General features: G+C 49.9%; 1 protein-coding gene across 2 annotated transcripts in view; it reads left to right on the forward strand.

The window, feature by feature from the left end:
• The first annotated feature begins 588 nt into the window (after positions 1 to 588).
• The window catches only part of LRRFIP1 (LRR binding FLII interacting protein 1), a 159,734-nt gene continuing 138,573 nt past the window's right edge, over positions 589 to 21,749 (forward strand). For both annotated transcript variants that reach the window (XM_064383393.1, XM_064383392.1), the window contains exon 1: positions 589 to 684. In XM_064383393.1, the coding sequence (XP_064239463.1) occupies positions 589 to 684 (96 nt within the window). The remainder of the gene's footprint in view (positions 685 to 21,749) is intronic.

Below are 21,749 nucleotides of genomic sequence, written 5' to 3' on the forward strand. Positions count from 1 at the left end.
CAGACCGCTGCCCACCGCTCTGGGCGCGCCGCGCCGCGATTACCGGCCAGCCAAACAGTCCCCGCGGAGGTCCGCACTCTAGGGCTCCCGGTGCCTCAGGTCCCGCGTGCCCGGCCCTGGGCATCCTCATTGTCCCCGGGGCATCGGACCCCCATCGTCCCCGACCCCGGGCGTCTCGGTCCCCCGCTCCCTTCCCCCGCTCCGGCGTCTCCGGCCCCTGCAGTCCCCGACCCCAGCTGTGGACCTCCGGCCCCGGCGTTCCCCAGGTCCACGCGCCCCCAATGTCTCGGACCCTCTTCGTCCCTGATCCCTGGCGTCTCCGCCCCGCGCCACCGCCCCGCCGTCCCCACTGCCCCGCGTCCCCACCGCCCCGCCCCCCGTCCCCGCTGTCCCTGGCCCCCGCTGCGGACCTCTGGCTCTGGCTTCCCCCGGGTCCCCGCGGCCCCCGTCCCCCCGCGTCCCCGCGGCCCCGGCCCCGCGCCCGCTGACGCCATGACGCCGCGGCGGAGGGAGGGGCCGGGGCCGGGGCCGGGGCGGTGCGAGCGGCGGGAGCAACGGGCCCCGCGGCAGCTGCGGGCGACGCGGTCGATGGACATGGGCACCCAGGGCTCGGGGCGCAAGCGGCTCCCCAACCGGGAGCGGCTCACGGCGGAGGACGACGCGCTCAACCAGATAGCGCGGGAGGTGAGCGCGCTGGGCGGGCAGCTGGGGGCACGGGGGGGGCGCGGGGCGGGCGCGGGGCCGGGCGGCTGTCAGGGTCCCTCCGGGCGTCTGTCCCGCTGCGCGTCCTTCCGGCTGAGCGGCTGGCCCCAGGCGGGCTGGCCTGGCAGGCGCCCGCAGGGGCGCGGAATCCCGGGCGCTGCACCCCGGCCCGGATCTCGGCGGCCTGCGGACCCGGCACTCGTCCTCCAGCCCCGGGCCCGCAACGCTGCGCGCCCTCCCCCACCCCGGCCCTCGGCGGCCGCTGCGCCCTCGGGAGAGGAGCCGGGCGCCGCCAGGGCGCGAGGTGGCCCGGGCTGGCCGGGCGGGGGCGAGCGCCCCGCTTTGTTGTGCCGCATGGGAGGGGGCAAGGGCTTGGGCTTAGGCCCGACCTGGAGGCAGGGGACGGTCCCCGGAGGCCACATGGCCCTGCCGAAATGGCCGAGTCGCTCTGGTGACCATTTGTCATGGATCCACCGATGTCACTCAAGGTGCAGCTCAGAGATGAACTTGGGGATCACAGTGAATTGTTTCAGGACTGAGCCTGGAAACGGGTCCAGGCCACGGAAAGGTCTTCATTAAAGTTTCCTGGGCAGAGTTGATTGTAACTAAGATCGTGTTTGGTGATGAACTTTACCTGTGACAAATTGAAGGCGCACTAGAGTGGGTGTTTGCACAATGCCTTTTTTATTTCCCGCAAGGGTTCTACCTTAAGGCTAAAGAATGTATGTGACATCCAAAAAGCCGCCCAGGGACAGAGAGCTGCAGCTTGGGAAAAGGGACCCAGTAGGTTGGGGACCCAGGGGGGACAAAGGAAGCTTAATTTTTGACAGTGTTCGCTTTGTACCGTTTGAACTGCGTGCCAGGTGGATGTATGAACGCAAAGAAAGTCTCTGCATTGCAACCTGCCTCACATGTTCTCTTCCGTGTTGGGTTTGATGGCGAGCTATTCCACATGTGTTTCTTTCCACAGGAAACACTTCTGAGCCATTTGGGCTGTGGTGTCTGTTGCATCAGTCAGATATTCTGGGGGGTCTACTCTAACCGGTCCTTAGGTGTTTGCAGTTGTAAATACCTGATTTTGCTCTTATGGACATGTGGCAGTCACTCAGTATTTTTTTAATATTGAGTGAATCAAGACTTCTGTTTTTCTCTGTATGAGACAGAAAAGGGCTTTCTAGGCAAAGCCTTATTCATTCCTGAAAGCCCACTGTGACCTCCAGGAGACCTCCAAACTCAGCCTTCTCACATCACACCAGGACTAAGTCTCCCTGGCTCCACAGCACTCCACCGGCTCTTGCTGCCCACACCTGGCATGGCAGTCAGGATGTCTTATTATTTGTTCAACTCTAGGTGACATGCAGACAGGCAATATCTTTTGTATCCCAAGAGCTCAGCACAGAGCCAGACACATACTAGGTGTAACGTCTGTTACATTAATTAATAAACAAAAGAAGTACGAGGCATTTAAAGGACCTTTGGCTAAATATAGACATTTGCTAAATATAGTAGCTTGAGCAGAACTCCCTCCTGTGAAGACAGTCATTTATGTATGCATTTGACCACAGTGCCTAACAAGTGTTTCTTGCGAGGGCCAGAGGTGACCAGTGAATTGCAAGCCTTGTCTTGCTGTCTGTAGTTGTGGGGCAGAAGAATGAGAGGAATGAGAGTTCCCAAAGTTTGACTTTTAACCTTTGATGGTTTTTTTTGTTTTGTTTTGTTTTTTTGAGACACAATCTCACTCTGTTACCCAGGCTGGAGTGCAATGGAACAATCTCAGCTCACTGCAACCTCCGCCTCCTGTATTCAAGCAATGCTCCTGCCTCAGCCTCCCCAGTAGCTGGAATTACAGGTTCACACCACCACGCCTGGCTAATTTTTGTATTTTTGGTAGAGACAGGGTTTCACCACATTGGCCGGGCTGGTCTTGAACTCCTGGCCTCAAGTGATCTGCCTGCCTCAGCCTCCCAAAGTGCTGGGATTACAGGCGTGAGCCACCGCACCCAACCTATCCACTGGTTTTCATAAAATAGATTGAAAGGAAAGGCGAGGGAACACTCCTTGGGTTCAGAGCCCTGAGGTCCTGCCTCCTGCCCCAGGAGATGCTGTCGAAGTTACAGAGATAGACTTGTGGGTCAGAGCTGGGCTTTGAAACGACAAAGTTCTTTGCCAGCTGTACCATCCTAGGAAGGTGAATTACTCAATCTCCTCTGAGCCTCTGTTTTCTTACCGCTAAAACGGGGAAGAAGAAATCTCCCCTGGCTATTAGGATTAAAGAAAGTGGGTAGCAACATGAAGTATGTCACTAGGCAGTCGGTAAATGTGAGCGCCCCTTACACACCCCTCCCTGTAAAACCCAGCCATGGATGCAGCTGTTACAAGTACTGAGTGGCACAGATTGATAGGGTTGGAGGGAGCAGGTGTGACATCTTATGTTTTAGTACAAGTTAAATTCTATCTCCCAACTGTGAAAATGAAAATCACTATTCAAATGGCAAATACCTATTCCTGGAATTCATTGGGGTTCTCATGGAAATCCACAACACTGTCTTAGGTTCAGTACTTTCTTATTCACTCATTGACTCAACATATACAGGTCATGGGATCCAAGTTCCTGTCCTGGGGAGACTGGAGAGTCAGGGAGGAACCCGACAAGGACCCGCCCTCCAGGAGTTGAGTCAGAAAGGGATCGACACCTGTAGCTCAATACTACTAACAGACAACAGGGAGGGATCTGATATCAAAATTGCACAGACAGTGCTCTGAAGGTTTGGACATGAGAGAGCATCAGAGGAAGCCAGTGACCTCATAAGTGGCTTCCTGGAGGAAGTGGCATTTTGAGTTCTTGAAGGATGTATCTATCAGTCAAGATGGTTTGGCTGCTGGGATAGAAACCCTGACTGGACTGGCATTGACAACGGGAAGTGTATCGGCTGGAGCCCAGCAAGCTCGGAGGCAGGGCAGGATTCCCTGCTATCCTCACCAGCGGCTTGGGCCTCTCTTTCCCACAGCACCTGCATAGCTGGCTGGGCCGGGCCATCCTCTGCGGGTGGCCTCATCCTCAGGCTGACTTGCGTCATGGAAGCCGGCTGGCCTTGGCTGTCCCAGGCTGCCCCTCTGGAGCCCACACACCATCTCTTCTGGTGGCTCTTTCCAGAGAGCTAGCAGTTTCTCCGCAGCAAACCTCTGTGTGACTGCCTGGCCACTTCTGCACCAACCTCTGTGATAAGGAACGTGGACTTAGGGGCTCAGTCCGGCGAGGAGGGTGGGTCTACCCTGTGAGCAGTCAGGCTTGTCCTGGGACTGGGGAGAGCCGGCCTCCCTGAAACACTTGGGAACGTGCAGGGGCCTGAATGGAAACTGGAGAGCCCTTAAGAAAGTTGAGGGAATGGGCTGGCACTTGGATCTGGCACCCAAGAACGTGCCTTCTAGAGGATGAGTGGAAAATTCTGGGCCGAGGTCATTGGGAAGCCTGAATCACCGGGCAGGGATGCGGGTTCCTGTTCCGCTGCAGCGACGGCAGGAGCTGGGCTCCCCTGCACAGGGCTTCGCGCTCTTCTGGGTAGAAGCAGGATTCGTGGAGGGATGCATTTCTGCTTCCACAACCAATGTCCTGCTTCCACGTTATGGTTTAAACTCTAAGCAAGCGTCTAGTAAAGGGAGTTACTTGCAAACGCTGTAGATGCATTATCGCAACTCGGTTATTTCGCATTCTCTTGTTGCAGTGGAATTCAGGCGGGATGTTGTCTCCAGTACGTACCTGGAGAAGCTCATTAGCACCAAAGGCGTGAGCTGCGCCCCTCACATCTGGGGAAGGGTGTTTCCAACGCAGACAGATTTTCCTCTCCGACTGTGTTTCACATTCTGCTGGTGCGTTTTGGTAGCATCTCAAACTTCTCATTCAGCATTCTGCAGCTGAGTAAAGTGATCCTGCTCTCACCACGTGGTTCAAAGTACTGCTCTCAAATGAAGACTACCTCTCCCGACGGGACAGTCATTTGCGCAGGCTGCATTAGGAACTTGCCGTGGGTCCTTGCGACCATGCGCTGAGCTGATTATCCCCTCGTGGTGCCATGGGTACCCCTTCCTCACCCAGCAGGATGGGGGCCCTCTCCCCCTAACTGTTTCCACAGCCTCTTCTCGGAGCTGGCCCCACTGTGATCCATGGCAGGTGCACTGCTGCCCCACCCGGCTCCCCTTCACTGGCCCCAAGTTGACTTGTGGGCCTGCGGGCACTGGCTGTTCAGGCCTCACAGCTGCCGCCTTTCACTTGAGCAGTGGCCAAAGCATCCAGTTGTGGAGAAGGAGTCATGCTGTCCCCAAGGCAGCCTGCAGCCGTCAAGTCACCATTTTGTGAGGACACAAAATGTCCCCCAGCCTTGTTTCAAGGTGCAACCAACTCTGTGATACATTTCCGGCTCCAGAGCTCTCTCGGGGCCAGGCTGAGACCAACTCCTGCAGAGGCCACCTCCCCGCCCAGCCCCTCCCTGACCGGCCCACATCCCTCAGACCCCTGCTGAGACAGGGCTCCCATCCCATCCTGCCATGGGCTCTGCTTCTTGGAACCCAACATAAAGCTGTGCCCATCATTTTGGGTAGCTCATAAATATAGGATATTTTAATCCTAAGTCCCCCTTTCATTCATCTTTTCTCCCCGTCCTTCCCAAAGAGCCCTCCTATGTCAACCTGTGTGGAGGGAGCCTGTCTCTCTCCTTCTCAAGGCTGTTGGAGAACCAAGCTGGGGGTGGGGTCCACATGTTCTTTTCCAGAACAGCCTAGAAATGGGGTTCAGTGTGGAAACTTCACCCCACGTCTCTCCAGTACTAACCTGACCTAGTCCCTCTGGAGTGGAGAGTCCAGGAATGAGCCCGGCTGCCAAGATGCAACTCTGGGTCCCTAATGCCCTCAGGTGAGATGACCCTGGGGCTGGTATTCACCTGCATGCAACCAAGATGTCAGACTTGTCCCTACAGCCTATTTCACTTGATTTGAAAGTGAATTTCATGACTTTTTTCTCTATGAATTTGCTTTGCTGAGGCTGGCCAGCAGATCGCACTCTAACTGGACGCTGCTGGACACTGGTTTGCCATTGGGGCCATGCCCTGCCCCTTTGTTCCACAGGAGTGGGGAGAGGTAAGGGGTGTTCAGCGCCCAGCAGGGCCCAGAACTGTCCAGCCTCAATGACATGCTGTCTCCAGGTGTAACCCAGCTGCAGTGCATCCTCCTAAGCCAGACGCCCATCTTGGCAGGTCGTCTGCAAGGTTTTAGGAACGTGACAAGGGCGGCATTCCAGACCGATTTTTACCGACAGTCTGAGCTGTTGAGGGGCGCAAACACTGCGCCTGTGACCTTGGTCTGTTTGTGTGATTCCCAAGAGATGCTTCTGGGTTTCTGAGTCCACAGAAAACTCAGCTGTGGACAGGCCTGCTGGTCTCCGATGGCCCTGGGCCCCACCCCACAGCTATTTCTGTCAGAGGGCCAGCTGTCTCCCTTCTTCCTTTTCTGGGTGACTCTTGAGCCACGTGTTGGCCGGTACTCAGGGTTAGGATGTGTGTGTGGAGGACGTAAGAGGCGGTGTGGATGAGAGAAATCCGGGACCTGGCTTCTAGCCCTGCGCGTCCCCTGTGAGCACTGTCAGGGTGTGAGACAGGAAAGGAGAGGGGCGAACGGAGGTTGCTTCTAAGGCCAAAGGTGTGCCATGTACTCTGGAAGCTTCACTCTCATAGTTTGTTTAAATCCTGTGGAAAGGGTTCAGAGTCTCTCTGTTTGACAGAGAAAAAACAGACTCAGAGACAGCATGAGACATGGCTGGGGCCACCTGTTCATTAGGGGCTGTTCGTTCATAGCCCAGGCTGCTTCCTGGATCAGCCCCTCAGCTCCCTACAAGACCCCATTCAGTCCGTGTCCTGCAGGCAAGCCACGTTCTTCCCATACGTGGCACATGTTGTCCCCAACCGACCTCTGAGCCACCGGGGGTGACATTTCAGGAGAGAGACTCCCATATCTGTCTCTGCCTTACTGTGTTTCTCATCTTCTTTTTCCATCCTTTCGTCTTTAAACAATTGATTTTTATTTCTCAGGCCATTCCCACACAGCAGCTGGGTGGTCCTTTTAAAATATGTCAGATCATGTCACTTCTCTGATTAAAACTTTCCAAGGGTGTCTTGTATTACTCTGTAAAAGCCAAGTCCTTAAACGAACTGTGACACCCTAAATGATCTGGTAATTATCTCCTTGTTTATAAATAATATGCATACGTATTACACATTAGTTTATCAATTGTAGATGCTGTCAGCTGGCTCCTGCATTGAAGAATGGCTTTCTAATTTCCTTCTCTACATCACACTATAGTTTGTTGTAGTGTGGGGCTAAAGGAATATTCACTGGCAGGACAGACTACTTAAGAGTATGAGTGCTAGAATCAGATTTCCTGGGTTCAAATCCCCATTCTGTCCCTTATAACCATGACTTGGGGCAAGTTACTTATCGACTTTGTGCCTTAGATCCCCCATAGGTAAGATGGGAAAGTTTTAGGAGTATACCTCACCCAGGGCAGTTATGAGCATAAATGAGATATTTCACAGAAAGACCTCAGAACCATGACTGTCACATAGTAAATGCTCAGTAAATGCTGGTGATTATGATGATGTTACAGGCTATGTGAATAATGTCCATTGCAGAGCCAAGCGGTGTACTGTAACCTTTCTTTCCTGATACAACTTTCTGCTTCTTCTAGAGTTAATGATTTATTTTCTTTTTCATTGCTCATCTGTCTACATATCTATCTTATCTATCTAGATATCTACATGTCTCCACAAAGTTTTCAACAGAACCCATCACAATGCTATGTTCTATTTGATTAAACAAATCAGATAATCTATCAATTCAATTTTATTCTCCCATGGAAATCTACCCACTAGAGACCTCTGTCCTCTAGATCGAGTGGTCTGGGTGTTCTCCTCAGGGTTTCCTGCACCTGCCATTCCCTCTGCCACCATTCTGAGAATTCCTTTTACCCCTTTTTTATTGTTGTTGTTAGGTCTCTATTTTCTGGATTTCATATTATCTTTTTTCTTGGATTGCTATCTTATTTTGCTGGAACACATCCTTCAGTAGCTTTCCGAGCAAGAATGCCTTTTTTAAGTAATCACATGTCTGAAAATGTCTTTATTCTACCTTTATACTTGAGTAATACTTTGGTTGTATATAGAATTCTAGGTTAAAAATAATTTGCCAAAGAATGATGAAGAACACTGTGTCTTCTTTGACATAATTTCCAGTAAGTATTGTTAACTGGATAAAGTAATATGCAGAAAATAAAAATAGTATAATAGTATGCTGTTCTTTGTGTGAGAAGGGTTGTAATTTGCCTGCATTTGCATGAAAATCCCTGGCAGAACACAATGGAAAGAGTGTGGGGTTGGAGGTGGGAGCAGATTGTCAAGTGTCACTCTTCATGCTCTTGATATTTGAACCATGTGACTGTATCACCTAGTCAATAAAATAAACTAATAAATATCAAAAAAGTAAAATTAGGAATGAGATGTAAGGCTCACACCTGTAATCCCAGCAACTCAGGAGCCTAAAGTGAAAGAATAGCTTGGGACCATGAGTTCAAGTCCAACCTGGGCAACAAAGTAGAACCCCTCCTCTAAAAAATTTTTTTTAAAAATTTAGCTGGGCATGGTGGTGCATGCCTGTAGTCCCAGCTATTTGGGAGTCTGAGGCAGGAGCGTCACTTAAGCTTAGGCATTTAAGACCAGCCTAGGCAACATAGTGAGACCCCCATCTCCACAAAAAAAGAAAAGAAAAAGTAACTGGGTACAGTAGCTGATGCCTGTAATCCCAACACTTTGGGAGGCCAGCGAGTGGATTGCTTGAGCTCAGGGGTTTAAGATAAGTCTGGGAAACATGGTGAAAGCCTTTCTCTACTAAAAATACAAAAATTAGCCAAGCATGGTGGCCTGTCCCTATGGTCCCAGCTAGTTGGGAGGCTGAGGTGGGATCACTTGAGCCAAGAGGACAGAGGTTGCAGTGAGCTGAGATCACACCCTGGCACCCCAGCTTGGGTTGACAGAGCAAGACCCTGTCCCAAATATATATATATATATATTTAAAAGGAAAATTTTGGAAACTTAGGATCTTCTCTTTATTCTAGGAATTCTGGGTTTTTCCTCCACTTATTGAGCATTCATTGGGTTCATTCAATGAGTGAACAGTAACTTCTGTAAGACAGAACAGAGAAATGAGTTATTTTTCACTCTTCTTCTTTTTTTTTTTTTTTTTGTCTTTTGGTAATACCTCATGGAAGATTCTTCAACATTACCTTCCACTCCTTCCACTAAGTTTGCCTGTTTTCTATTTAATTTCTAAGATTTGTTTGATTATTCTTTATTTCTCCTTTATAGCATCCTTTCTCAATTCACTAATGTAGTGCCTTTTCTTACTACTCTAAGAATATGAAGCAAATTCACTTAATTTGAGGGTTTCCTGAAATTTTTTTTGTCCCTGCATCTTGGTCTGTTTCTTCCTGTTTCTTTTTCTCCTTTGTGTGTTTTAGCCTCTGTCTTTCACCTTGGATTCTTTCCCGGATGTGTGGTGATCCTCGGCTACCTTTGCATATTTTAGAGGGAGGCACTAAACGTCGTGACTACAATTTGAGCAAAGGCCAGGAAGGAAGATGTCACGAAGTGCAAACGGGAAGCCACACAGGCTGAAATGTTGGTACTGGGCAGTGGTTCCTCAGGCAGGGCCACGGAGCTCTGATTTGAACCCAGTGTCCTGCCTTCAAGGCCAGTGCCCTTGACCACCATGTCAGTGTTGGAAGGAAACACTTAATATTGCTTAATATTAGCAAGCCAGACTTCTCTAATTTCGTGCCTACAGATCGAGTTTTATTTTTGATTAAGGGACTAGTAGGGCTGGAAAAGAAAGTTGAAAATTAATCTGAGACATACACCAGGGAAGAACAGCTAACCTCTAGTGTCTACACAGCCCAAACAAGGGAACTCATCATTATGGTATTCTTTTACTGAGAGTGAAATAAAATGTCAAATTAAGTGAGCAAATAAATACAGTAAAAAAAAAAAAAAATGAGATTTTCATAGCTTCAGGCATCAAAAATTGGGCTGGGCACAGTGGTTCACACCTGTAATCCCAGTACTTTGGAAATCCAAGGCAGGTGGATCACCTCAGGTCAGGAGTTCAAGACCAGCCTGACCAATATGGTGAAACCTCGTCTCTACTGAAAACACAAAAATTAGCCAGGTGTGGTGGTGTGCACCTGCAGTGCCAGCTACTCGGGAGGCTGAAGCAGGAGAATTGCTTGAACCTGGGAGGCAGAGGTTGCAGTAAGCCAAGATTGCGCCAATGCACTCCAGCCTGGGAAACAGAGCGAGACTCTGTCTCAGAAAAAAAAAAAAAGGCAGGGAGGGGGGAATAATTCATTTATTTACTTGGAAAGTTCTCTAAGATCTGAGATATACTTTCCATAAAACAAATAAAACACCTGGAGAGTTTAGGTAGGCAGAATGTGATATGGCCTTGGCTGCAGGCGAACCCTTGGATCAGCAAGTCTGTGAGAGCCAGGTCTGTCAGTGCCTCCACTGGCGTATTAAATTACAAACTCTCCACCCACTCTTGGCTTGGGGAGCGAATGCAAAATCACAGAGTGGTCATGATCACATTTAAACATAAAGAAATCAGGAGATCTAAGTTTGTTCATGTATTTTTAACCTGCACCATGTAGGTTTGTCAATTTTGCCATCATTGTCCTTGATTTCTTTCATTTTTATTTTTCGCTTTCTTTGATGACATTCCTTTGGCATCCGGGAAGATGTGAGGGTTTCTATGTTGACCGAACAGCTAACATGGCTCTACCCTGGATTCCCTAAGACAGCAGCCCCTAACCTTTTTGGCACCAGGGACCAGTATTGTGGAGACCATTTTTCCACAGACCAGCGTGCAGGCAGTGGTTTGGGGAGATTCAAGCATGTTGCGTTTATTGTGCATTTTGTTTCTATTGTTATTACTCTGTAATAGATAATGAAATCATCCTACAACTCACCATAACGTAGAATCAGTGGGAACCTGGAGCTTTTTTCCCTGCAACTACACAGTCCCAACTGGGGGTGATGGGAGACAGTGACAGATCGTCAGGCATAAGAGCATGCAGCCTAGATCCCTCACCTGCACAGTTCACAGTAGGGTTCATGGGCCTATGAGAATCTAATGCTGCCAGTCTTCTGACAAGAGTGGAGCTCAGGAGGGAATGTGAGTGATGGGGAGTGGCTGTAAGTACAGATTAAGCTTTGCTCACTCACCCTCCTGCTGTGCGCCCCAGTTCCTAATAGGCCATGGACTGGTACCAGTCTGTGCCCTGGGGGCTGGGGAACCCTGGCCTAAGATATTGCTTTAAATTACCCCCGGCATATTTTCAAATCACCCAAAGCTGTGCTGTCTACAGGACTCTGCTGTGTATCTGTGCAGTGCATGGTGGTAGCCTCCAGCCCTATGGAGTTACTGAGCTCTTGAAATGTGGTTAGTGCAGTTGAGGACCTGCATGTCAAATTAACTGCAATCATGGAAATGTAAATAGCCACACAAGGCTCAGGGCTCTGTGTTGGCCAGTGCAGCTCCAAAGCAAGGATTTATCCCTTGTGGAAATATGTTGTAATAGAGGTATGTTCTGTAATGCGGGATATTTATTGACAACTTACTCATGGGGCTGCATGTCACTCATAGAGCAGGAATGAGTGGTGGTGCAGGTGGACTGGACTGATGGATGGACTGATGGATGAACTGATCGATTGCAGGTTGGAACCTTTGTGGGGCTGTGGCCTCAGGGACCCGTGGGTCAGCATTTTTAAGTTGTAGGACCATAGGCAACTCAATGCAGCCTAGTCCTCTTTCCTTTATCTGTGCAAGAGGAATGCTGTCACGTGGGCAGTCATGGTAACGAGCTAGAGCCCACACACTGTGGGGCATGCTGCCTGATACCTGGTAGATGCCAACTAAACGGTGTGTTGTCTGCCACCTTCAGGTGCCTGGGTTACTCTAGAAGGAGGCACTGGGGCTTCTTCACTAGTTGGGATGTGTCCCAGGGCTGAGATGGGGCTTGGGTGGAGCACGTGGGAAAAACACAGGAAAGACGATCTCCCATGCCTACAAGGGACACAGACGGCCCTCGGGACTGATTAAATGAACTCAGAATAAAAGCACAAATGACTGTCACTGTAAATATGTGTATCTTTAGTGTCAGCGTCCCGGGGGACTTCTCGTAAGTTTAAAGCATGTTACCATTCTTGGCATTGAGACGGTTAGTAATCACTTTTGCTTCTTGGTCTTGAATTCAAGAATCGGCAGTAAGATGCCATCAGATTTTTCAAGGCGCTTCACCCTTGGTGCCCAGGTCTCTGGTTGGCTTCCCAGAAATAATGGGCCACCTCACCCCCGCCTTGTTCTGCGCTGTTTATCTTTGGGCTTATCTGACCTCTTAGAAGCTACTAAATTACCTGCTATTTTTAACCCATGCCTAGAGCCAGCTCCAGAGGAATTGCCACAAGAGTTGAGATGAGGTGATGGCTACATGGTCTTCCACCTCTTCATTTCACTGTCTGAAGTGTTTTCTTTCTTTTGTCCTGTGTTAGGGTTTCTCAGCCTGGGCACTACTGACATTTAGGGCCGAGTAATTCTCTGTCCCAGGGGAGGACTTGAGCATTATAGGATGTTGAACCGCATGCCTTGCTTCTGCCCAGTAGACTCCAGTAGCTCCCCACTCCCCAGCTGTGACCACCGTCATCTTCCAGACATTGTCAAATGGCAGATGGGGAAAAAGATACCCAATTGAGGATCTCTGTTTCCCCTGCCACACTACTGGATGTGTACCTTGAGCTCTGAACCACTCCCCTCAGCTAGAGAACCCTAGGTGTGCCAGTGGATACGACTATTTGCCCTCCTCAAAGAGCCCTAGCTGACCACACCAAATTCTTGGTGTTTCCTCCATTTAAACCTCCTGGAAATTAGTATGGAGGGGCCCATGTACCCTGGAAGCTGAGATGGAGCCATGTTAGGAGTCAGCTGCACGCTCAGGGAATGGAGACATCAGCTGCCAATGTGATTACACTTTGCTGTGCTGCAGAAGTATGCTCGCACTGATGGCGGGGAAGGGGACCATCTCTAACAAGGCACCACAGGCTGGAGGCTTTATCCTGGGAGTTTATCTCCCCCCATGCTGGAGGCAGGAAGTTCAAGATCTAGGGGCCGGCACATCCAGTGCACACCTTTTGTCTGCATCTTCAGATCACTCAAAATCCAGGTGTGGCTGATGGAGAAAGGACAGGGAAGACCCCCATCTTCAGTCTCACCTGTCAGGGTGGGACTGGAGACCCATTCATCCTTCACCCCCACAGGACCACCCCCAAGATGAGAAGGGGGACTGGGTGTTGGACAACCAAAAGATCAGTGACTGCCACATTTCCACAGGATTAAAACTGTCCCCATAGCTCCTGCAAAAGCACATTGCCGAACTTCTTAAAATAGATGACCAGATCATTGTCTTGTGCAGAACCCCTGCTACGTCAGCCCTGGGTCTCTGCAGCTCTCTGCAGGACACTCTCCTCACCACCTCTGAATTGATCTCCAGAAGGTACCGTGCAGCCCCCGCCCCTCCACTCCTGTTCCCAGTGAGAGAACCCTGAGAACCTGCAGTGTCTATCCAAAGACTCCCCCTTCCAACCCTAGGGCTCTCTTTTCCCTTGGCCCAAAGGCGTGCATCTCAGCCTGCTGGGATGGGACAGGAAGGCACCATTAGCCATGCGAATGTTCCAGCATATTCATCTCTGTGGTTTCTACCTCTTGCTTCTGTTTTTATGTACAATTTGCAAAGGAAAATACACAAATACATGGTCCCTCTCATTAACTGAAAATTCTGATTTAATATTCCTTTTGGTTTAATAAATAATATTCTTTTAAAAAATAGTATGCAGCACTTTGGGAAGCTGAGGCAGGAGGATCGCTTGAGCCTAAGAGTTTGAGAATGGCCTGGGCAACATAGCAAGAACCTGTCTCTATTAAAAAAAATAATAATAATAGGCCAGGCACAGTTGCTCACGCCTGTAATCCCAGCACTTTGGGAGGCCGAGGTGGGCAGATCACCTGAGGTCAGGAATTCAAGACCACCCTGGCCAACATGGTGAAACCCTATCTCTATTAAAAATAAAAAAATTAGCCAGGCATGTTGGCAGGTTCCTATAATCCCAGCTACTCAGGAGGTTGAGGTAAGAGAATCACTTGAACCCGGGAGACAGAGGTTGCAGTGAGCTAAGATTGTGCCATTGCACTCCTGCCTGGGCAACAGAGTAAGACTCTGTCTCAAAAAAAAAAAAAAAAAAAAAAAAATAGTGTTCCTTTTGGTTTAGGGCTTATTCAGTCTTTTCTCTTTGGATTTCTATTTTTGTGATTAGTGTTAAAATTTTAATCTATTTTTCTTTCCTAAATATCTTTTCCAGTTTTCCCTATGTAGAGCACGATAGTTGATAAATTACACTGAATATATTTGTGCTGTGAGGACTTCCTTGCAGATCAACAGGTTGCACTCTGTATTATCAGTAACATGTTTTTTAAATATGATTTTTAAAAATATAGTAAAGTATACCAGGTTAAAATATAATATGCACAATATAGTGTATAGTTTTGTACCCTGCTTTTAAGTTTTTTGAGTTATTTCAAGTAAGCATACTTCTGACCCTCGGGGGGACTTCCTAGGTGTCATCTTAGATGGCTGTGTGCTTCCTTTCTTGGGCTCTTGCAGGGTTTGGGGGGAGTGAGGCTTTTCTACAGGAAACATGTCAGTGGAGCCCAGCTCTGCTGCTGTGTCTGTGACATGTGTTCTTACCCACCTTGAGCTTCCATTTCCTCTTCTGTAGAAGGAAAGCCTTGGTGACTAAGAGGCCTCCTACAGTGATGCTTATCAGTTGTCCAGGCCACGCCCCCTCCGCAAGCACTCAGCTCCCTCCAGCCTCACCTGGCCAGCGCTCCCGACTCCCTGAGGTCTCAGCTGCCTCCTTGCCAGGTGTTCCCCCAGCTCCTCCTGGTCTCACCTGTCGGAGCAGCTGTCATTTCCTCTCTTCTCCCCCAGCTAGACCACCTGCCCTCTGGAAGCCGTACCAGCCCTGTCGCAGGTAGACCTCCAGTGCCCGGCATGGCCTCTGGCACACGGAAGTTACTGAGGAACCCCCTGCTAGAAGAAGGGAGGTCAAACCACAAACGGGAATTCCTGTTTAGTTTGGTGATTGTTAATATCGTCTTATTAGTTTGAAAGCTTTTGGATGTGGTGGTTTTTGTCCAAGTAGTTTAAACTGCCTCTGTCAAAGTTCATGCGTGAATTATATAGAGTGGGTTTCATTGATAACCCATCCTAACTCCTGACAGGCTGGTCAGCTACCAGAAGAGATGAAAAGGTAACATTGTTATTCTAGTCAGAACCTCATCAGAATTCACCAGCAGGAGACCAGCACCACCCAGAAGCCTCGGTTGCCCCTGGGTGCCACACTGAACTCCACGGCGAGTACCTGCTTTGCGGTTTCTCCTGGTGTGAAGTTTTCCTCCTAGCTCCCATGACTACAGACACTTCGCACACCCTTGAGAGAGTCTTTGGGAGATCAAGGGAGAGTGCAGTGTACAGGGTCAGCCTTGGGTGCTCTGGCCGGGAGCCCTCCTCAGATAAGCAACAGGCATCTCTGAGTCTCTGTTTCCAACTGGCAAGCGGGGGCGATATCGGATGGTTGTGAGGAGCGTTTGAGGCGATGCTGACACGAGGCTTAGGATGGGCCTTCAGGGAATCGTGCTGGCCACGGACCACAGGTGTGCAGTTGCCCCCATCCACCGCCTGTGCTCAAAGACTTTCAGACTCAGCGGTCCAGGCCTGGCTTGTGCCCCCAGCTTCACTCCCGGTTCTAGGCTCCACACCAGGTTCCAGGCTCCAGGCCTTGGGTTCCAGGTTCTAGGTTAAGGGGTCCTGTTCCAGGTTCCAGGCTCTAGGATGAGGCCTCTCAGTTCTAGGTTCCAGGTTCTGGGCTAAAGGCTAAGGGTTCTCATTCCAGGTTCCAGGCTCCAGGCCTCGGGTTCCAGGTTCTAGGCTAAGGGTTCCCGGTCCAGGTTCCAGGCTCCAGGCCTCGGGTTCCAGGTTCTAGGTTAAGGGGTCCCATTCCAGGTTCCAGGCCTCGGGTTCCAGGTTCTAGGTTAAGGGTTCCCATTCCAGGTTCCAGGCTCCAGGTCTCGGGTTCCAGGTTCTAGGCTAAGGGTTCCCGTTCCAGGTTCCAGGCTCCAGGCCTCGGGTTCCAGGTTCTAGGTTAAGGGGTCCCGTTCCAGGTTCCAGGCTCTAGGATGAGGCCTCTCAGTTCTAGGTTCCAGGCTCTGGGCTAAAGGCTAAGGGTTCTCATTCCAGGTTCCAGGCTCCAGGCCTCGGGTTCCAGGTTCTAGGCTAAGGGTTCCCGTTCCAGGTTCCAGGCTCCAGGCCTCGGGTTCCAGGTTCTAGGCTAAGGGTTCCCGTTCCAGGTTCCAGGCTCCAGGCCTCGGGTTCCAGGTTCTAGGCTAAGGGTTCCCATTCCAGGTTCCAGGCTCCAGGCCTCGGGTTCCAGGTTCTAGGTTAAGGGTTCCCGTTCCAGGTTCCAGGCCCTAGGATGAGGCCTCTCAGTTCTAGGTTCCAGGCTCTGGGCTAAAGGCTAAGGGTTCCTGTTCCAGGTTCCAGGCTCTAGGATGAGGCCTCTCAGTTCTAGGTTCCAGGTTCTGGGCTAAAGGCTAAGGGTTCCCAGTTCCAGGTTCCAGGCTCTAGGATAAGGTCTCTCAGTTCTAGATTCCAGGCTCCAGGATGAGGCCTCTCAGTTCTAGGTTCCAGATTCTGGGCTAAAGGCTAAGGGTTCCCGTTCCAGGTTCCAGGCTCCAGGCCTCGGGTTCCAGGTTCTAGGCTAAGGGTTCCCGTTCCAGGTTCCAGGCTCTAGGATGAGGCCTCTCAGTTCTAGGTTCCAGGTTCTGGGCTAAAGGCTAAGGGTTCCCAGTTCCAGGTTCCAAGCTCCAGGATAAGGCCTCTCAGTTCTAGGTTCCAGGTTCTGGGCTAAAGGCTAAGGGTTCCCAGTTCCAGGTTCCAGACTCCAGGCTTCAGGTTCTAAGTTCCATGTTTCAGGATCTAGGCTAAGGGTTTCAGGTTCCAGGTTCCAGGTTCCAGGCTCCAGGTTGCAAGATCTGGACTCCTGCACCAGCTCCAGGCTATCCCGAGGAGGTGAGGAAGGGGCACAGGGGCAAGTGCGCCTGCATGTCACCACCTGCTCTATAAGGTGGGATAAATCCACCTGCTGGCCTCACAGAGTTCACATAAGGTCCCAATGAGAAAACATTGGAGATGATGCACGTAAAGCTTAAAGGGCTCTGCAGCTGTGATATGGTGGTGATATTATTGTCAGAAAAGTTTAAAATAAATTCTTACACTCAGATGTTTCACGCTCGTCTGTAGCTGCTTCTGAACATGGAGCAGCGTGCTCACGGGCTAGAGGGCCACCGCACACTCGCTGCATGCCTTTTCGCACTGCTGTTGCTTTCTTCTCCAATTAGAGGAGATCTATACCACTCAGAATTTGCTAGAAATGCGGGATCTTGGGCCCCACCTGTGCCACTGACCTTGAACCTCTGGAGGTGGCGTCCAGCCATCTGGGCTTCTGACACACCCCTGGACAATTCTGGTACACCCTCACCTTCAGAAGTTCTGCCTTTGGTAGACGGATGCCATTGGTATATCTGGCTCTAGAGGTGGGAGAATGCATTTACTCTGATGTTCCTGATTAGCAGAGGGTGGCTTTTTCCTGCTCAGATGGCTGAGGAGTGAATGACCTCAGTCATAACTGTTGGTGTTGCTGTGACCTTCCTGCTGGGCGAAGCTGCCTGCTGAGGATCTGCCCCCTCTCACAGGCGTCCCTCCCTCCTCCCAGGGAGAGCCTGGCCAGGGCCCCCAGCCCTGTGGGTCTGCACTTGGCACACAGCAGACCCTGGATCACTAGGGTTTAGCGGCAGAAAAGTAAGTGAGTGAATGAATAAAGGAACAAATGAATGAATGAATGAACTTAGCCTGACTTCACATAACTTTTGGAAATTCTGATTCTTTTCAAACTAGAATAAGATTTGAAAAGGCTTGTCAGAAGTTACTTACGTATAAATGAAGGTTTAGGGAAGCAGGATTTAAGCTGGCCAGGTGTGGATTCTCAGAAATGTTCATTTTGATTCCACTTCACTCTGGCCAGGGTGGTTTGCGACCTTACCCCCTTAGACGTAGAAGGGAGAGTTAAAGCAAGAAACCAAATTCTTTTCCTGTTTACTCTTACAGTGGTTCCCTCTTTCCAGCTCCTCGTTTTTATGGTTTTTCCTCCCTCGTGTTTCTCCGTTGTCTTTTATTGTAATGTATGCACTCGGAAAAAATCTTCTGAATGATCCCGGTGATGGGGCTTTGGCCTCGTTGGGCATCGTGTACGATCGGGTTGCATTGTACATTGCCAGTGCGATGAGCTCGCACTCCCTAAAAAGGCAATCGTTGTGTCCAGGAAAACTCTGCTAGGTTGATGGCTCACTCCCAGGGGCTGAAGTCACTTGGACCAAGGTTTGTAGAACATTCTCCTGTATGGCTTCCCTGTTGGGGCAGGGGGATTGGGCCAGAGGAATTTAGGTGTATTAATACACCCTGCCAGGTGCAATAAATAGCCGCCTTTGCCTGACCTTAACCTTACCTGAGGGCCATGCTTCTCAAAAGCCCTGGGCCCCCCAGGAGTAACTGAAAGCCTCTGGAGGAGAGCTATGCTTGTGTTCATGGGTTAGAGGCAGGTGGCAGGCTGGAGAATTCAGATGGAAATAAAAATGAGTCAGTGTTGGGAATGTGTTTTGTGAACCCGGAAAGCTTAAGTAGAATGATCTTTAAGAGACTACCTAACCTGTTGTCAGAAATTTTTTTTTAAACTGACAACAAGATTTTCCAGTTTTCCCACTAACGTCTCTTTTCTGTTCTAGGATCCTCTGGGATGCACACTGCATTTTGTCATCAGGTCACCTTTGACTCCAATCGTTGGTGATTGCTTAGTATTTACTTGTCTTTCCGACCTGGTGCTTTTGAAGAGTAGCTGTTAGGTATCTTGTAGAATTTGGATTTGTCTGATTAGACTGAGGTCTTGGATTTGGGGGAAGAATCTCACACAGTGAAGCGTCCTTTCCCTCACATCCTACGGGGACACATGACACCAACGCGGCTTCTCACTGGGGATGCTGACCTCAATCTCTAGGCTGAGGTGGTGTCTGTGGGTTTCTCCTCTATAAAGTTACTGCTTCTCCCTCTCCCTACTCTGGAAGCAAGTCACTAAGTCCAGCCCACACCCAGGGAAGTGGACTTAGGCTGCCCATCCTGGCAGGAGGAGGATCAAAGAATCAGTGGTCCTAAGGTTAGAACCATCACCATCATTAGTAAATTTGGAGAGAGATATTCAGAGGCTTTGCAGATATCCTGAGTCACCCTGAAGTATTCATCCACAGATAGGTCATTCTTCTTTTAGTGTGAATGTCAAAAGCAGGTTATTCAGTGTAACAGTGAACTTGCAAGCAGGGACTGGGAAGCCCTGGAGTTGCCGTGGCTCAGCCCCATGCCCCTGGCTGTGTTCCCCCCACTCCTCGCTGCCAAGATGCTGCTGGGCTCTGGGTCTCACAAACACCCATGAGTGTTCTGCTCACTGCTGTGGACATGGACTCTGGCACCTTCCTACCCCACACTGCTCCCCTCTCCTCCAGCTGGCCATCGCCGGAGCCAGCAGCGACGAGGGAGGTGCCGGGGGCAGCTGCTCCTGCAGGAGCTCTCTCTGTGCTCTGGGGTCTGACATGTATGGAAACAGGATATGCTTGGGAAATAATTGTTAACCTTGTTTTTTGGGAGGTGGGGTGGCTGAATACTAGATCGTGACTTGAATGAAGGTTTTATGATGGATGGAAAGAATGACTTCCTTCATCCTAACTCAGTATCACTCTATGATGTACCCAGTTACTCCCTTTTAGAAATTACCTTAAACAATGGTGAGCAATGGAATTCCAGAAAGATCAAAGAAATGCAGACCAGACTATGAAAGACGAACCATCTGGATTGCAGAGAATGGTGACCTTTCCCTAGAAAACGTCTGCGCTCAATCTATACAAAGCCCTGCCCACTGGGTTCTTGGGAGCACTGCAAATGGACTTGTCCCTAAGCTCCAGCCTGCTTCTCCACTCCTAAGAGAAGTTAACTATTTTTCTTTCTTTCTTTTTTTTTTTTGAGATGGAGTCTCATTCTGTCACCAGGCTGGAGTACAGTGGCACAATCTCAGCTCACTGCAACCTCCACCTCAACTTGGGGTTCTCTTATGTTTTTATTTTTGTTTGTTTATTTATTTTGAGACAGAGTCCTACTCTGTTTTCCAGGCCGGAGTTCAGTGGCACAATCTCGGCTCACTACGACTTTTATCTCCCTGGGTCAAGTGATTCTCCTGCCTCAGCCTCTCTAGTAGCTGGGACTACAGGCGCGGCACCACGCCCAGCTAATTTTTGTATTTTTAGTAGAGATGGGGTTTCACCATGTTGGCCAGGATGGTCTCAATCTCCTGACCTCGTGATACACCCACCTTGGCCTCCAAAGTGCTGGGATTACAGGCGTGAGCCACCGTCCCCAGCCATTTTTTTTTCTTTTCCTTAGCTCTGTTCCTCACTGTGGGGACTCTGGGTAACAACAGACAGCAACAGAGACAGTGGTAGCAGCAGTAAAGGTGTTAATATGCACCATGTGTCTAAGCCCTTTTCATTTTCTTTTTAAAAAAATTTTGGGGCCAGGCGCAGTGGCTCATGCCTGTAATCCCAGCACTTTGGGAGGCCGAGGCGGGTGGATCATGAGGTCAGGAGTTCGAGACCAGCCTGGCAAAAATAGTGAAACCCCTTCTCTACTAAAAATACGAAAAATTAGCCGGGCACAGTGGTGGATGCCTGTAATCTACTTGGGAGGCTGAGGCAAGAGAATCACTTGAACCCAGGAGGCAGAGGCTGCAGTGAGCCGAGATCGCACCATTGCACTCCAGCCTGGGGCAACTGTGTGAGACTCCGTCTCAAAAAAAAAAATTTCTGAACATATTTACTTAAAACATAAACATGACACCACATGTTCTCACTCATAGGCGGATGTTGAACAATGAGAACACATGGACACAGGGAGGGGAGCATCACACACTGAGGTCTGTTTGGGGGGACAAAGGGAGGGACAGCGGGGAGTAGGGAGCTTGGGGAGAGATAGCATGGGGAGAAATGCCAGATATAGGTGACAGGAGGATGGAGGCAGCAAACCACCCTGCCATGTGTGTACCTATGCAACAGTCCTGCATGATCTGCACATGTACCCCAGAACCTAAAGTATAATTAAAAAAAAAAACATAAACATGAAATATTCTGATTAGTTTACAGGAGCAATTATTGTTACTAGGGAAGATTGAAATTTACTGTTTTCTTCTTTCTTCCTTTCTTTTTTTAATGTGTGTATTATATTTTGTTTCTTCATCTTTAAGTTCAGGCGTACATGTGCAGGACATGTAGGTTTGTTATGTAGGTAAACGTGTGCCGTGGTAGTTTGCTGTGCAAATCATCCTATCACTGGGTATTAAGCCCAGCAAGCATGAGCTGTTCTTCCCGATGCTCTCTCTCCCCACCCCTCCACGGGCCCCACTGCGTGCGTGTGAGAACATGCGGTGTTTGGTTTTCCCGTTCTGCGTCAGTTTGCTGAGGATAATGGAAGCCTTTTCCTTAACTCATTAAATGGGTAAATGTTTGTCCCCACAATCCCTCATTCGTATTTTGAAGCCCTAGCCCCCAGTGTAGCTGTATCTGGAGATGGGGACTCTAAGAAAGTAATTAAGGTTAAATGAAGCCACAATGGGGGCACCCTGATCCAACAGAATTCTCGTCCTTGTAAGAAGAGACGCCGGAGAGCTCACTGTGTCTGTACGCACACAAAGTGT

The sequence above is a fragment of the Aotus nancymaae genome, unplaced genomic scaffold (genome assembly GCF_030222135.1).
Source record: "Aotus nancymaae isolate 86718 unplaced genomic scaffold, 86718_ANA_hifiasm-v0.15.2.pri h1tg000031l, whole genome shotgun sequence".
In the NCBI taxonomy this organism is placed as follows: Eukaryota; Metazoa; Chordata; class Mammalia; order Primates; family Aotidae; genus Aotus; species Aotus nancymaae.